At 37.7% G+C, this 17,447-nt stretch overlaps 2 protein-coding genes across 3 annotated transcripts; both read left to right on the forward strand.

Annotated features, from left to right (window-relative positions):
- The first annotated feature begins 1,518 nt into the window (after positions 1-1,518).
- On the forward strand, positions 1,519-10,006 carry LOC133872785 (mediator of RNA polymerase II transcription subunit 33A-like). Its single transcript, XM_062310389.1, has 12 exons — positions 1,519-2,250; positions 2,332-2,442; positions 2,604-2,957; positions 3,997-4,313; positions 4,484-4,575; positions 4,662-5,046; positions 5,221-5,431; positions 5,515-5,629; positions 6,530-6,694; positions 7,467-8,130; positions 8,359-8,562; positions 8,694-10,006. Exons 1-12 carry the CDS (start codon positions 1,973-1,975, stop codon positions 9,785-9,787), a joined length of 3,990 nt encoding a protein of 1,329 aa, XP_062166373.1. The 5' UTR covers positions 1,519-1,972; the 3' UTR covers positions 9,788-10,006.
- Positions 10,007-10,963: 957 nt separating this feature from the next.
- Positions 10,964-16,829, forward strand: LOC133872749 (uncharacterized). Of its 2 annotated transcripts, XM_062310342.1 has the most exons (9): positions 10,964-11,420; positions 11,641-11,788; positions 11,929-12,079; positions 12,185-12,310; positions 12,396-12,476; positions 13,435-13,473; positions 13,643-13,835; positions 13,919-14,189; positions 16,299-16,829. In XM_062310342.1, the coding sequence occupies exons 1-9, from the start codon at positions 11,229-11,231 to the stop codon at positions 16,547-16,549; spliced, it is 1,452 nt and encodes a 483-aa protein (XP_062166326.1). In that variant the 5' UTR covers positions 10,964-11,228; the 3' UTR covers positions 16,550-16,829. The 2 variants fall into 2 exon arrangements, with proteins under 2 accessions (XP_062166326.1, XP_062166327.1); XM_062310343.1 differs by lacking the exon at positions 13,435-13,473.
- Positions 16,830-17,447: the final 618 nt, after the last annotated feature.

Raw genomic sequence — 17,447 nt, forward strand, 5'->3', positions numbered from 1 at the left:
GAATTGTGCCAATAGTTGATAAACACCAGGGGATCAACCGTCTACTAACTTGTTTTTCGAGTTGTTATACTTGTGTCTACTCTTCCTGTTTATACCATAACTACAAAACAAACATTTTCAATCATAGATAATTTTCGAGATCTAAAATAAAGTCGGATTTCACTTTAATAGGTGACTTAATTGAAAATTGAAATATATTAAGAAACAATTGTTTTGTTTTGTCCTTTCTTTTACTTATATACTTTCTTAACATTGTATTAATACTAATTTTATTTCTTATATATTAATTTAGTATATAATTTTAATATATTTCTGATTAGGTTCCAATGAACAATTACCCTACTAACTTGAGACTAAATTTTTAAGATTTCACTCTGTAGTCCATATGCTGATATGCACCACTACTTAAGCTCCTGACAAGGCTGCCACTAGCCAAAGATCTTGCGGTTGAATGGCATCTATTTTTTTTTTAACATTTTTCTATTTTTTTTTTATATTGTGAACAGTAAATAAGTTTTTCTGTTTATTCATTATTCATACTACGATTTTTTTTTATTATTTTTTTTTCTCTTTTTCTTTTTTTCGCTCTCTCTTTCTATTTATTTCGCACCTTATCCCACACTAATATTTTTTTTAAAAAAAATAGAGTACAATAAAAAATCTGTTGACTTATATATAAAAGAATAATAGCTGAATAAAAATTTATACTTTCCGTAGATATTTTGATTATTCCTTTTAGAGATACTCTTAGGAAGTTTGCTTTTGCTTTTAAGAGTAGCTAATAGCTTGTCCCTGCATCTTTTCCTTTTTCTTTTGTTTTAAAAAAAAGTGATTAAAAAAAAAGCTTAAAGGGTAGCTTGGGGTGAGTCTAGAAGGTGAAAACACGATATTGAAATGGTATAACTGTACAACATTAAGGCACAACAATAGTACAACACCAAGGTACATTGGGATGGGATCTAATGTGTGGGCTCCATCTCAATGTGCCTTAGTGTTGTGTCATTGTTGTGCATTGTGAGTGTTTTGATCATTTCTCATTGAAGGGAATGGAGATTGAATAATCCAAGAAAAATACGCGTGGAAAAATGGATCCCAATGTAGGGCCACGTGTTTAAGAAGTTGGTTTGACTTATGAGGGGGAGCTTGGGCTTCTCTTGCCCCACCAGTGGGTTAATCATAACTTATTAATTTTATATTAAATTTGATTTAAATTTATGAATTGAATCAAAAATAGTCACTTCAAAATCTCGCATATATATATATATATATATATATATTTTTTAACAAATACTGAATTTTATTGATAATTGAGAGACCATAAAAGGTCAACAAAATTAACAATTCATTCCATATGAACAATATCATAGATGATAAGTGAAATTTATTTCAACCATATCAAATCTATAACATGAGTTACAGTCACTATAATTAAACAATGAGCTGTTGAACTTAACTCAGATCTTAAACCTTCGATGAAATGACCAAATTTAGTGAAAATCTGGCTATCAGAGTTGATTACATATTAAATTTGAGTAGTGTAGAAATAATATGTTTAAGATTATATATGTTAATTCTAATATATCAATTTAATTAAATACGTTAAAACTCTCGATCTTAATATGATTTTAAATTTGTGTAAGATTAATGTCAACTGTCAACGGTATGGTATTGAATTCCAGACTCCAGCCACGTCAAGTCGTCAAGCCTGTCGGCGGTAAAATGGGGATCTCTGGGACGACTGAGTGATGTTGGTGTTAGGTGAGAATTGATTAAGCGGTCTTCTGCAAAGGCTTCAGCGCAAGCTCACGCTGTTTGATCGGTTGCTTTGCTGAATTGGTACTGCTGCTGCTGCTGCCGCCGCCGCCGCAACGGTGCTTGCTTAGACTTCTCACGCTTCTCTATGCAGATACTATCGCGAAATAGGCGGGCCGTATTGTATGTGAAGTGACGAGGGCACAGAATAGAAGAGAAAATGGGGAGTGAGTGCGAGTTGAGTGGGTTCGAACGGGGGGTTTTGGAGACCTTGAAGAGGTGCCAGCAGCGAAATGAAAACACTCTGCTCTGGGCAATGGAAGTGACCAAATGCATAAGGTCGTGGGGTATAGGCCTGCCCTGCGCCGAGTTGGGGCAAGTCTTGGTCTCCCATCTCTGCTTCGACAACAACCACTCATCCCTTTGGAAGTTCATGGAGCAAGCCCTTTCCTCTGGCCTCATCTACCCACTTCAAGTCCTATCCCTCCTCACTTCCAGGTCCTCCAGGCCCCTTCTTTTATATTGCCCACCATCTATTTGCACCTGTTTCTTAATTTCTTTACTTATTTGTGATTTCAGGGTACTTCCTCATCGCCGGTCTCAACCAAAGGCGTATAGACTCTATCTTGAACTTCTTAGTCGATATGCGCTTTCATTTAATCCAGTGATGGCAGATGCCTGCAAAGAGAAGTGAGTGTCATTTCCATTTCTATTTGTTATCATTTTTATATATATATATGGGTTGCATAGATGCTTGTTGAAATGCTTGCTAAAGGAATATAGTCGTTGCTAGCATAACTCACAATCAATCAACCAACGAGGTGTTGAATACATGCTATGCTATCTTTCAGGATAAACAAATCTGTTGATGTTGCCCTTCAACTATCTCAGACATATAGGGTTCATATTCTGGAGCTTGGACATGCCTTTGTGTTGTTCTTCTTCAGTATTGTCGTTGGTTTGATTGATACCACATTGGACGATTGGGGTTTACATATGACACCCATAGACAGACCAAGTTTTGCAGTTGGAAGCGGAGACCTCCTTGATATGGACATAGATTTTAAAGGCAGCCACAATTTCAAAGGAAATGAATATCATGAACAGATAAGGAGGTCGAATTCTTTTATGGCCTTGGAGGTGGTGGGAAAACTAACAGAAAGCAGAAAAGCTATGGTTATACTCCGCCTCGTTCACTTGAACATGTATGCACACCATTTTTCATGTTTGCCTTCAATTTTTGCCTCCCTCTGAGCTCTTTTTGCTGTTATTAGAATAAAATCATGCATTCCTTTCTAACTATTTGACTCTTCGACGTTTACTGAAACTGCTTTGCTGCTATGATAGTGCATCTATTAATCCATCCTATTGCTATTCTTTTCCAACTCGTGATCTGATTTCTTGAGTGGAACAATATTTATCATTAGACAAATATATGATGATCAGCCTGGGAAATCTCTTTAGAAATTTATTTACGTTGAATCCTTCAGTTGATGGATATTGTCTTTGAATGAATCATGTTTTCTTTCACCCTGTAGCCCATGTTCATTTTAATATTTTTGGCTTTAAAGAAAACTGTTTGCCTGTAATTTTCGTATTACTGGTCGAAGGCTTCAGGAATAATGTGCGATTTCAATACTGTTCTAGCTCAAATGAGCTGCCTAGTTGATGATTCTTATGGTTTTTATTTATTTTTATAGTCCATGTGTAATTAATTATCTTCCCCTTGTCTTCAGCATAAGGATGTTCCTTGAGGAGATTCTTTGATAACCTAACACAAACTTCTTTTTTCTAATGACTGTCACTGAGATTTGGGTCTAACATCATAATGCTTGTGTTGAGGGTGTGAGGTGGGAGAGGTGATTGATAGGTTGAAACAATATCTAGCAAGTAGCAGGTCAAGAGCCAGGCCAATGGCTGTTCTGTCAAACTCTTAATAAGATATGGAGAGTGGGAAGGGCAGTAGATATATTGCTTTTCCACTTTTCTATGTTATTTGCATTTGTATATGCAATTATGGGCCAATGAAAGACATTTTGAATTGTATGTTTGGTTTTTTATTTAACTACATATACGTACGAAGGGTACGATGCTATCCTACTCTTTAAGTGGTTAAACACTTTTAAAGGTGTATGATTGTACACAAGTACAAGCACAAACATAAATATACTTTTATGCCAAGCAAATCTTCATGTAGTAACTGATATGTATCATCCCTTTCTCTTGTTTTCTTTTACTTGAAAGGCCTGAGAAGTTCAATGGCCTCCTGCAGAGGCTGTGGTTTCTTGAGGCCAATGAATTGGTATCCCCAGATCTGAATTCTGCAAATCAATTATTGGCAAAATTATCTGTCAACATTCAGAGGGTGTTGGGCTTTGAGTACCACTTAAACAAGCGCCATATAATTGGGATGCTTGTTGATATTCCATCATGTAAACCAGCGTCTTGCTTCCATTCAGAATTTAGTCGGTCTGCTTGTTGGGCTCCTTTTGATATTTACATGGAGAATGCAATGGATGGGAAACAACTTCCTATCAAATCTGCTGTGGATGTACTGACAGGTTATCCTCTTGAAGAGTACACCTTGAACTTTTTTCCTGTTCAATTTCTGTTATTTGTGTGTGTTGGAGAGAGAGAGAGAAAGAGCAGATCTCGCATTTAAAATAAAAGACATAATTTGTTGGATAACTGCAAGTAATCATTATTTCCTACCTTTGATGACTAACTGCAGAGGCAATTAAGACTCTTCAAGTATTTAACCAGGCAAGCTGGCAAGAAACCTTCCTGGCGCTCTGGCTTTCAGCCCTTCGGCTTGTGCAACGAGTTGAGACTAGTCCATGTTAACAGTTCTTATCATGAAAAATTAAATACACTCATCTGATGTTTACTCTCTCAATCCTTTGTTACAGGAACGTGATCCTCCAGAAGGTCCGGTTCCAGGTCTTGAGGCTCGTCTTTGTGTCCTTCTGTCTATTGTCCCCTTGGCAATTGCTAATGTTTTAGAGGATGAGGCCAAACTGTGTCACTCTTCTATTCCAGGAGCTACTGCTACTGGATATGTTGAATCTGGGTGTCGGCATAAAATGGATGGGAAGCATCGTGCTTCAAAGAAAGATGGGCTGATTTCCTCTCTCCAGGTTCTTGGACACTTCTCTGGCCTGCTATGCCCTCCTGCATCAGTTGTGGATGAAACTAATAGTGCAGCTAGAAAAGCAGCTAGCTTCATTACTAATGCCAAGAACGAAAGGGATGGTATAGGTGGAGGCAGTCATGTTGGTACTTCTATAATAGCAGGTAGTTTGGGGAAGTATATAATTAACTTCTAATCTCAAATTATCAGTACTTATTGTGACATGGGATCGATACTGAATTCATACATGACATAGACATGGGTCTAGGTTTCTGCCTATTCACCTTTGTCTAGTGCTGTCTGAAATGTTTTTGATATTGATTGTTTTTGCCTTTCAGGGGGAAATATGAGGCACCTCTTAGTGGAAGCTTGCATTGCAAGAAGTTTAATTGACACATCAGCATATGTTTGGCCTGGTTATGTGTCTGCGTCAATAGTTTCACTGTCAGATTCATCATCAATTGAAAAATCTCCTTGGTTAATATTTATGGAAGGAGCACCATTAAATGGTTCTCTAATAAATTCTCTTATCACGACTCCTGCTTCAAGGTATAATAAAGTTTTTGTTTGTTAAATTCTAATACTGGTAAGTCTGGCGTTGAATAATTGTTCCTTCATTTTCTCTCCTCAAGTTTAGCGGAGATTGAGAAATTATATTATATAGCATTAAATGGATCAGAGGAGGAGAAGTCAGCAGCTGCAAAGATTCTATGTGGTGCATCTCTCTCCCGTGGATGGAACATTCAGGTAGCATCACTAGTGATGTTGGAAAGTTATACTTCGGCTATTTTTGAAGTCCTCTTCTATCAATAGTGTTGCCGAGATGGTGTTCTATGGCTTTAATTGTTTATATGTTTCATGAATTTTTTCTTCTTCTCATACTAGTCATGCCTATCAACAAGAAGAAAGAAGAAACAACTTTTTTGTGTTTTTTTTTTGGACCAAGTGTAGGGAAAGTGGAGAATTTGTTCATTGTATGGAAGCTCTTGTGCAACTGATTAGGATTTTTTGGATGTGCTTACATTTCTGTTATGTTACTTGAGATAGATTCAAAATGCAATTGAATCTCACAAAGGTGACAAAAAGAAATCATACGGTGATCTGGTTACTGCTCTAAACAAGTAAACCCATACTTGAGTCCCTTATGCTTTTTGACTAAAAGCAACCAGAAAACTAGTTCTCAACTCAAAGCAAACTTCATCCAGTCATCCCTCTAATTGGTTGACTGAAGATAAAAGTAGAGTTTTTTTTTTTTTTTTAAACTAAAATAAATGGACTCTTCCTTCTCTTCCTAGTTTCCTCTCTGCCCCTCCCCTTTTTCTATTAATGCTATTCTGGCCCATGGACTATTGTAACTCTTTGCCTTGCCCTCATCCCAAACTCCATGCAGCTTAAAATGCCACATTCACAGCCCTTACCTAGAACAACTTCGCATCTTTTGAATTCTTTTTAAATACTACTGAACATTAAGACCAACTGCAATGTATGTATATCAGTTCCCATTGAAGTCTCCACTTCTGAATTTTCAGATTTTTTATTTTTGTATTTAGAACTTGAAGCAATTGATCCCCCTCCCGTCCGGTTTTTTGAAGTGGAAAACTATGTTATCTACTTTCAAAATCACTTATTTTTTTCTTGTTTTGGCAGGAACATGTGGTGCGCGTTGTGGTCAAGCTTCTTTCTCCTCCAGTTCCTCCTAGTTATACTGGACCAGGGAGTCACTTAGTAGTTGATTATATGCCCATGTTATGTGCTCTTCTTTTGGGAGCTTCCTCTGTTGATACTGTTCATATTCTTTCTTTGCATGGTGCGGTAAGTACTTTTATATATATATGATTTTAGATTGACAATATGAGTTTCATATGCCTTTTAGGCTCTTGCTGTTACGGACTCATAACAAGTGTGCCAATAATACCCAGAGAAAAAAAAAAAAAAAAAAAGAAAAGAAAAGAAAAAAGAAAGTGGTCATTATTGGCTAGTCATAACATTGAAAAACTCTGACAAAAAAACCAGGGAAAGTCATTTTCCTTAACTTTACAAAGGTTATGGGCTGCCAATCAGCTTGATCTGACATATTATTTTATAATATACCTGTTGGCATTTAAACATTTTTAGTGATATTTTAAGAAATGGAAACTATTGGTCTTTGACCTTTTATTTAAATTGGCAATCTGTCCATGGACAGATGTAAAATATATTGGTAATATGGTGGTGTAATTGACATAATTCACCAAATTGCTAGTGATATTATCCCATCTTCATTTTATTGAAATTAAAGTCTCTTGCTGTGTTGATATGACATTTAGAATTTATTTTTTCATCAGCAAATACAAGTTTTCATTTATTTTGGTCAAAACGGTTGCATTTTGGGTTAGCTTGAGGGCCGACTTAAAATGAACCGTGGTTTGAACTTTTGTATGGATATCTTTAAAGTAAGGGTTTGTTGGATGTTTGCTCTTTTTATCTACTCTCTATGGCGAATCTGCTGGAAGACATACTTTGTGCCATTACTCCTTACTTTCTGTATTGACTAACAAGTTGATATCTGTATTCTGATGGATGCAAAATGTTTCTTTTCCTACAGGTCCCTGAAGTTGCAGCTTCATTAGTGCCACTTTGTGAGGCCTTTGGGTCAGTAAAACCCTCATCAAGTAACAAATCAAGCAAGGGTGATGAGCCCTCGATTTACATGGTCTTTTCTTTAGCATTTCTGTATCTTCTTCGTCTATGGAAATTCTACAGAGCCCCTCTTGAGCAGTGCATTTCAGAGCGAGGAGTAGTAGGAGTTCGAGGTGAGGTCACTTTGGAGTATCTTTTGTTATTGCGCAATAGCAGCATTGCCTCTTCCCAGGTTGAAACAAATGGCAATGCAAATCAGTCTGAGTCAGCACCAGGAAAGCCTATATATATTGATTCTTATCCAAAATTACGAGCCTGGTATTGTCAAAACAAATCTTGTATATCTTCAACACTTGGTAGCCTCTCTAGTGGAAATCCTGTTCATCAAGTCGCTAATAAGATTTTAAGTATGATTTACTGGAAAATGACTAAAGGTGTTACCTTAGCTGGTAGCTCTTCAACACCATGCAGCAGCAGCACAGGCAGCTCCCCTGCAAGTACTGGGGAAGATGATTACCAAAGACCTATGCTTCCTGCATGGGAGGTGTTGGAAGCGATTCCTCTTGTTCTTGAGGCAATTTTAACTGCTTGTGCCCATGGAAGGCTTTCATCTCGGGATTTGACAACAGGTTAAGTGCTAACTTGTAAGCTGAGGCTCAATGTTTGTGTTATTTTTTTTTCCTTTTCCCATGTACTTGGGATGCTTGTTAATCCATCTTTCTAGTTTCTGAACTTATTTTCTGCTTATGTTATTTGCAAATATTAGGAAATATTGCCTATTGCAAATAAATTTTAGGGTCTTCTTCTGCACCTCCCCATCATCAGCAAATCTCTTAGTAGTGCTTGAATGCTTGCAGGCCTGAGAGACCTCGTTGATTTTCTGCCTGCATCTCTTGCTGTTATTGTTAGTTACTTCTCCGCAGAAGTTACTCGTGGTATATGGAGACCTGTTCCAATGAATGGAAAAGATTGGCCCAGTCCAGCAATCCTTCCGTCAGTACTGTCTGAAATAAAAGCCATACTTGCTGCTGTGGGTGTTGATCTTCCAAGCTGTTCCACTGGTAGATTCCACCTCTTTATTTATATTTTTATTTTTTAAAATGTAAATAATTGCAAATATTCTAGTTTAATGATAAGTGTTTGACTTAATAATTTTGCAGTTTAGTTGCTAAAGATTTCTTATGTGTTGTAGGGAATTCACTTCTAATGCTTCCACTGCCGATGGCAGCGCTTGTCAGTTTAACCATTACTTTTAAACTTGAAAAGAGTCTGGAGTTCATCCATTCTGTTGCTGGGCTGGCTATGGAGCACTGTGCATCAGGTTGCCCTTGGCCTAGCATGCATATAATTGGATCTCTATGGGCTCAAAAGGTCCGACGCTGGCATGACTTCATTGTTGTGTCATCATCTCGTTCTATATTCAGGCAAAACAAAGAAGCTATTGCCCAGCTCCTGAAAAGTTGCTTCACCTCATTCCTTGGATCATTTAACGTCTCAACCTTTTCATTGAACAATCAAAGCAGCGTTAATGGTCTGTTGGGGAGCTCTATTTCTGTTGGTGGTGTTTGCCCTTCTATACCACCTGGACTTCTATACCTCCGCTCTTGTCGGACAATACAGGATGTAGACTACGTAAATGATGTTATAGTAGGACTTGTAGCAGAACATGCTCGGGAATTAGCTGCCAGATGGGCAAGCACAGACTCCCCTCGGTTGAAGTCTAGTCAAGCATCATTATCCATGGCCACTACTAGGGCAAGGGAGGTGGCCTCACTAGGTGCAAGCCTCTTATGCGTCACGGGTGGAGCGCACCTGGTCCAAGAACTGTTCAGGGATACCATTCCGACCTGGCTGCTCTCGTCAAGGGAAGAGCAACTTCACAAGCTGAGTGCCATGTCCCTTATAGTAGAGGGGTACGCCATGGCATATCTGTTGATTTTGTCAGGGGCAATTTTATGGGGTGTTGAGGCGAAACCGGCATCATTGGCGTTCACTAGAAGGGCCCGTATTGTTGGGGCTCATATGGACTTTTTGGTGGGGGTATTGGAGGGAAACATATCACTTGCTTGTGATCCTGCTACTTGGAAAGCTTATCTCTCTTGTTTAGTAGGCTTAATGGTGCGCATCACTCCAGCATGGATTCAAGAAGTGAAGCTGGAGACGTTGAGGAAATTGGCCAGTGGATTGAGAGGATGGCATGAATGCGAGCTGGCCCTTTCTCTGCTTGAAAGAGGTGGGACTGCAGCCATAGGATCTGCTGCCGAATTAGTGAATATAATTAGTTAAAAGAGTTTCACTGTGTTGTGTAGGATTTGTTCAATTTAATTAGTTAAAAGAGTTTTGTGTCGAGTCGAAGGTCCAACGGCTTTGATTCAATTATATGCTCTTCAAACAATGTCCAATCATCGTTTCTTCTGTTCAAATATCAATTTAAAGGCACGAGCCTGTAAAGAACATAAATTTTAGGCTCAAATTGGTTGTTGAAAAAACGAAAGCTTCATGGTTTGCTTGGTGTATTGGTTTTACACATCATACTTGTTGCGAAAATAAAACACTGAAGGGGCACAAGCTAGCATTATAATGATGCCTCTTTTCTTCTCAAATTTCTGAACACCGGAATAATGAGTATTATTAGGAATGCAAGAAGCTATAATAGAATAACTATTATTCTTATTCATTCATTTGGTGATGACACATAGATGACTAAATTTTCTAAAAAACCCTCCTAAATATAATCCTGAAATAGCATCTTCTTCTTTGTTGGTGCCGCCATTACCTCGACAACTTTGCGGGAGTGATTATAGTATTCGATTTGGTGGCCTCAACCACCCATACATGATGGCATTGGAGGTTGTGCGATCACTCTCTTGACATTCAATAGTAGTTAGCTACCCATAAATAAACCATAGTCAGGAATGAAGATTCTCATAAATGAAAATTCAAACCAAACAATAGAATAAGTATTTTAAAGGAATAGCTATACTCTTTTTGAATCTATTCCTGCGTCCTAAATCTCCATGAATCTTGTGGGAAAAGTTGTTTAAAGTGACAGATAAGTTCATCAAAATAGAAGATTGCATCCGAATTTGGAAACTACTTTATATCCGAAAAAATTCCTGTCAAAACGTGCGAAATATTCTTAGCCGCAAGCGTGAAAAAATATATGGAGCTACTTTTATATACCCCATTAAAAAGAAAAAAGAAAAAAGAAAAAAGAAAAAAGAAAAAAAAGAAAACAGGGGGCTACTATGGTAAGTATTGTTTATTTACATTTACGAGAGTCGTGTCGTGGCAATTGGCATCGAAGTGTGGCAGTAGAGCAAGAAGCAGGCATAGTCGCGGTGTACTGAACTCAAGAGTTTTTTTAAATAATTTCAACCAGATTTAGGAAATAGATCTGCTTTTATAATAATATCACCCGTATTGTATATATAATATATATATATATATAAGCAATTGCCTCGTTCTCTCGTACAGATACATTACTGACTCGCCAGACTGGAGATAGAGATAGCTTTCTCCTCTTTCGTGATCTAAAAAAAGCCTTCTCATTGAGAGAGAGAGAGGGAGTGTGTGGGGGTGCCAGCGCGCGCGCGTGTGCGCGTATGCGGGTTTTGGCGATACTTTCGCTGTGAGGCTTTTGAATTTTGGAATTAGGGTTTTGGTGGACGGGAATAGCATCCAAATTGGAGCTGGGTGTGATGTGGTAATTGAAAAGGTGGAGTATATGAAAATGGAAGGGAGGAGGTTATCGGCGCCGTGCTCGAATCGAAGGATATTGGCAAATAAGAAAAGGGCGAGGGCAGAGGGATTCGTAAACAGCGTCAAGAAACTTCAAAGGCGAGAGATTTCTTCCAAGCGCCATCGAGCTTTCACCATCACCAATGCCCAGGAGAGGTTCCGCAACATGCGCTTGATGGTCTCTTTCTCTCTTTCTTTCTTTCAGATGTTTTCCTTAGTAATTTCACTATTCATTTTTGGAAAATTAAGATATACAAGATATCAATGCCTGTCCTTCTCCTTCGTTTAAACCTTTGCTTGATCTATCTGACTTTGATCACAGGGATGCTTGTGGTGGCATGCTTCTTCTTCTTCTTCTTTTTTTCCCCTTGTAAATTCGTTCACTTCTTTTGCATCAGGAGGAGTATGATACCCACGATCCCAAGGGGCACTGTTCCCCTGCATTGCCGTTTTTGATGAAGAGAACAAAAGTTATTGAGATAGTGGCCGCACGCGATATTGTCTTTGCTTTAGCACATTCGGGGGTGTGTGCCGCCTTTAGTAGAGGTACTGCAATGCATAAATTCCTGTTTTTATTAAATATGAATCGTCGCTTTAACTACGGTCTTTGTTCATGTTTGAATTTTATTTCCCAGTGAAGAAAATTGAATGTGAGTTATTTTCTCTGTTGCTATTTTTGGATGCAGAGACAAACGAAAGGATTTGTTTTTTGAATGTTAGTCCCGATGAAGTCATTCGAAGCTTGTTTTATAATAAGAACAACGACTCACTTATTACAGTGTCCGTTTATGCTTCAGACAACTTCAGCTCTTTGAAATGCAGATCCACAAGGATTGAGTGCGCAGATCTTTCTCTTATTATGTTCCTTTTTCATCTTCAAACCCTTTAACTTGTATGTTACATCTCTTCCTCTTGTTGATATTTACCCTTTTATGTGGTTAGATACATACGGAGGGGCAAGCCAGATGCTGGTTTTGCTCTTTTTGAGTCTGAGTCTCTAAAGTGGCCCGGGTTTGTAGAGTTTGATGATGTTAACGGAAAGGTGCTAACCTTCTCCGCACAAGATAGGTATCTTTCCCGAGTTCGTACTGTTCTATTTTGTGATGGTCAAAGACATAATTGATTCTAACAGGCTTGACGTAAATTTTTTCAGTATATACAAGGTGTTTGACCTGAAAAACTATACTATGCTTTACTCCATATCAGATAAACACGTACAAGAAATAAAGATCAGGTAATCTCTCTCTTCCCTTCTTAAACAGTTATGCTATGCATTGTGTCTCTGGATTTTACTGAATTCTTTGAATCAACAGCTTGCCAAATTCCTTCTAATTACTATTCCTTAGAATCATTATCTGACAGGGGTTGCAGTCATCAAAATAATAGTTAGTTGAAGTGGTCCATAGACTTTACAATTATTTTATTTATATATTTATATCAATGTAACTTATGGCATTCTTAAATAACTACGTCTCAGACCTTTGTTTATGACCACTGATTCAGTGAAATAATGCGCAATCTGACTCTCTCATAATCTTCTTATGTGATGGTGATCTCCTTTGTGATTTTAGTTGTACTGCATAGAACAACCCCAATAGATCTGTTTTAAGTGAGATGTAAGAAACAGAGTAGAATTTTCAGTCTTATGTATCTGGATTTCATCTGTTTCTTATGAGTGTTGCTTATATAATTGTCTCAAAAAGGAACAAATTATTATTGTTCCTAAGGGGTAGCTCAATCGGTTAGGACCATGTCATATGAAGTGGAGGCCATTATTTTTCACAGAAATGTCTTTGCACTTATTATAGATAATATGACTTACAGGAAATGTTCAAGGTCATTTATTGGTATATGTATGAAATACGGTTGTGGTTTTTTCTAATATGTTGTAGAAGACAGCTAATCCGGTCACAAGTTCTAAATGGTGTGCCTTGCTCTTGTTAAAAAGTACGCTCCTTTATAACTATGGTTTTCAGCAGAGATACTATGGCACCGTTGGTGCTTCTTGTCCACTTCTTCTAGTTATCTTCTTTACATTTTCCCCCTTTTTTTTTAACGGGCCATTTTCCATGATTGAATTTTATTGGCAGGTAGCTTATTTGGTTAGTAAGGGCTTATTAATTTGAACTTCTTATAGATAGAGCTCTTAGGGCTTTTGCTTTTGTTTGTACTGATGCATCCCTGTGAACTAGGTGCATCATGCGGGCCCTTTTTGTAACTTTTGGGACATGGTATGTAGGTGTATCTGTTTGTGTGAGTGTGTGTGGTAAGTGGTTCTTATTCACTCACCTGAACCCAAATAGTTACAAAGTATGGGTTCTTTATTCTGACCTTCTACTTTTCTGCATCATGCTCCTTATGTTTTCATCTTAACTCATTATGTCAACTTCGGTTGTACAGTCCAGGAATCATGTTATTGATTTTCGTTAGAGCTATCAGTCATGTTCCTCTCAAGATTCTATCGATAGAAGATGGCACAGTTCTCAAATCATTCAATCATCTACTTCATCGAAACAAGAAAGTGGACTTCATAGAACAATTCAATGAAAAGCTTCTTGTAAAGCAAGAAAATGAAAATCTTCAGATTCTTGATGTAAGTAATCATTGTCCGTTTTGGCATTATCTTGCAGCCTCAGGTCATTCTAGCCTTTTAAATGTCATTTACCTTGATTTTAGGTTCGAAATGCCGAGCTGATGGAAGTTAGCAAGACTGAGTTCATGACTCCATCCGCATTTATCTTTCTGTATGAGAACCAGTTATTCCTAACATTCAGAAATCGAACCGTCGCTGTTTGGAACTTTCGTGGGGAGCTTGTGACTTCATTTGAGGATCACCTTTTATGGCATCCAGACTGCAACACAAATAACATTTATATTACAAGTGATCAGGATCTTATTATATCTTACTGCAAGGCTGATTCTGACGATCATTGGATGGAAGGAAATGGTAATTCTCTAAAGGTCCTGTTGACTCCCTGACTGTTGAATTTGAACTGTAGATATTAGTTGGATTCTGGTGAGGTCCATTCGAAATCTTCTTTATATTATTAGCTGGAGAATTGTGGTGCATTTATTTCAGATGGGCCAAAATAAACGTGACTTGGTCTTGGGCAACTTGAGACCAAGAGCAGTTATGGTCGGGTTTCTAAATAAAATTTAGAGCTAGACGTAGTTGCTTTGCTTTGGCTTCCAGGTTTTCTAAACACATTAAACACTTGCCTGAATAACTTGACTAGCTATATGCGGGTGAGGTGGGGTCTTTTCATATCTGACAAATTTTGGGCAGTTTCATTTGTGGCTTTTTATAACCCAATCAGCTTGTTAGGTTTTTAGTGTTGGTAAATTCAGTGTCAAAACAGTGTGTTGTAAGGTTTAGGTTTAGGGTTGAGTTGACTAGCTACATGTGGGTGAGGTGGGGTCTTTTCATATCTGGCTTTTTATAATCCAACCAGCTTGTTAGATTTTAGTGTTGGTAAATTCAGTATCAAAACATAGTGTGTTGTAAGGTTTAGGTTTAGGTTTGAGTTGGGATCAAAATGCGGTTCAAGAAAAGTAAAGAATTCAAGATTGGAAGATTTCGGTCGATGCCTTGGTCTAATCTTGATCGATTGAGGTGATGCATCAAGTCTGGTATTAAAAACTGAGACGTTTGCTTGAAGACTCGGACGAATCTTGATCGACTGAGGTGATGCAGAGCAGTTTAATACTAAAACTCAAGAGGCTCAGCCGAACAAGGGGGTGAAATTGCAAAACAATTTGTGAAACCCTAGTTTCTCGATCGACCAAATTTAAAACTCGGTTGATTGAACCTTGTGACTAAGTATTTTAATTTTCACCGACTTTGACCGAAAACTTTAGTTTTCTCAACCTCTATATGAGCTTCAGATACCACGATTTTCATAGTGCAAGAGAGACATTATTTCAGTTGTTTTGGAGAGGTTTTCCACTGTTCTTGAGCCTAAATAGTTACAAACTCTCTCCTAGTTTCATTTGCATTATTCAAGCCATAGTAAAGCCTACAACCACTAGAGTTGTGTTTAAGCCGATGAGGTTCATTTGTGTGAATAATCCGTGTAGAAGAAGGCCAAAGGTTCTGGAGCCACTGCTGTGGGAGGTGAATGTGTTGTTTGCTGATATTACAAATTGGATTTTCTTTTAACACAAGCCTTCTATAGTAGATGGCTTTTGGGTTGGCTGGCCCCCATGTAGCTCTGGCTTTTCCTTGTATTTTGGGTTTATCTTTTATTTTGGCTTTCGTCGGCTCGGGTTTTGGGTGTCTCACATGGGTTTTGGGTTTGTGGGTGTTTTTTTGGGAAGGTTGTTTGGGGTTTCTGTTGGGTTTTGGGGGTTTGTTGGGTTGGGGTGCTTTCGGGGCAGATTTGGGTGTTTGACAGGGCTTCAACTGTTTTTTGGGATTTGGGTTTCACGTGGGTTGTGGGTGCTTTCTGGCCTTTGGGTTTGGGTTTATAAGAGTTCTATTGTATACTGTCTGTATACGTAGGGGTGCCTTACGCTTTTTTATCGTTATCAAAATCTGTGTTATTTGATTTTATGCTTTCTTGGATAATGTATTGACAACTGTAGTCATTGACTTAACAATTGGTTTGGTAATCTTGTGTTTAAGAACTTGGAGTCTAAATCAGAATTTTCACAGTTGAATTTGAGTCAAGAATTATTTACCTGCCACTATGGCCTGTTGCAGTCCATTGTGTATCTTGTAATTTGCTGTTAGTTAGATTTATTAGAATTAAAGTGGACAGAGCAGAACATTGGTTTTCAATTCTTGTGATATATAGCAAGGGCACAGTAATTTAGCATTTTTAGATTTTCCAAGCATCTGCCAGTTTGTGTATGAACTTCATAATTTCTGAGATGAGAACAATGGTGGGCAGTTTTATCCCGTTTGTGTATTTGTCTCCTCACCAGAACATGGAGATAGCATCAGAATGGTCAGTTAATCACTATTTGTTGCTAGACTTGAGGTTGTGATTTCATGAGGAGAATATGTTAGGTGAGTGAGTCATACTGTTGTCTCACTGTTTGCTCTTTGATGCAGCTGGGTCTATCAATATCAGCAATATCTTGACTGGGAAATGCCTAGCTAAAATAAATGCTACCAGCGGCCGCCCCAAGGTTGATCAAAGCAGCAGCAGTACTGCTTGCAGCTCAAAGCAGCAGGATCACTCCAGGGTGAGAAGCACAGTTGCAGAGGCTTTGGAAGACATTACTGCCCTTTTCTATGACGAAGAACGGAATGAGATATATACTGGTAACAGGCATGGCCTGGTTCATGTGTGGTCCAACTGAAAAATGAAAATTAGACTGCAGCCAGAGGATTGGCTTTTCATTTTGAGTAGCCATGTTGCGTATATTCATGGGATAACTTCAGTGCACTCTTACCGTTTTCCATATGAGGCTTTCAAAGTGATCTTGCATTGTATCATTTGATCATCTGTGCAGTTCTTATGTACTAAGTATTTTTGTAGGTCTGCATTTGGGTAAAATGTATACTGCCTGATTGAGATGCAGCAATGACAAGCATGTATGTCCAAGCATTAGAAATCTTTAACATTTTTATTTTCTTCTACTCTAAGTGGGAATTACGTCTTATTGCAGAGAAAAGAGATGCATAAATTAACTGCCGAATAGTTGACGAATGCTATATACACCACATCTTCATCTCACTTTTATCCAAGTGGCTGGGTGTAATTAGCCTTTGGATCAACAGCAATGCTAGATTATATTTTTATTTTACAATTATCTCACGATAATAAAAATTTAAGGATTCGTTTGGACTGTTATGTTAGCATTGGGGGATTAGTTAAGAGAAAAAAATGTGATATATATATATATATATATATATATATATTATTGCTCTTGAATCACTCTTAGTTATATATATTCAACTGATTTTAGATCCTGCCATGTCTGTTTAGTGAGATAAATGCGTGTTGAAAATTTTGCTAAGAGAACTTGGCCGACATGAAAAACTTGTATTGTTAAAAATTATACTTATCTTGTCAGTAATACTGACGTGATAACTTCAAACAACTCTTGAATTAGTTTTTATTAAAAATGTATATACATATTCTAAATGTTGGTTGAAACTGTTACATACTAACGTTATAAGATAATTGTAAGATAAAAATATAGTAAATAATTATAAGATAAAAATGTAGTAAATGCGTGGCATTGCATGAAGCTG

This window comes from Alnus glutinosa, chromosome 7 (genome assembly GCF_958979055.1).
Source record: "Alnus glutinosa chromosome 7, dhAlnGlut1.1, whole genome shotgun sequence".
NCBI classification, from domain to species: Eukaryota; Viridiplantae; Streptophyta; class Magnoliopsida; order Fagales; family Betulaceae; genus Alnus; species Alnus glutinosa.

Coding starts and splice junctions, on each gene's coding strand:
- LOC133872785 (XM_062310389.1), top strand. CDS start 1,973: ATGGGGAGTGAGTGCGAGTTGAGTGGGTTCGAACGGGGGGTTTTGGAG. Junction 4,314..4,483: donor TGCTGTGGATGTACTGACAG/GTTATCCTCTTG, acceptor GACTAACTGCAG/AGGCAATTAAGACTCTTCAA. Junction 5,047..5,220: donor TGGTACTTCTATAATAGCAG/GTAGTTTGGGGA, acceptor TTTGCCTTTCAG/GGGGAAATATGAGGCACCTC.
- LOC133872749 (XM_062310342.1), top strand. CDS start 11,229: ATGAAAATGGAAGGGAGGAGGTTATCGGCGCCGTGCTCGAATCGAAGG. Junction 13,836..13,918: donor AAAATCTTCAGATTCTTGAT/GTAAGTAATCAT, acceptor CCTTGATTTTAG/GTTCGAAATGCCGAGCTGAT. Junction 14,190..16,298: donor TCATTGGATGGAAGGAAATG/GTAATTCTCTAA, acceptor TCTTTGATGCAG/CTGGGTCTATCAATATCAGC.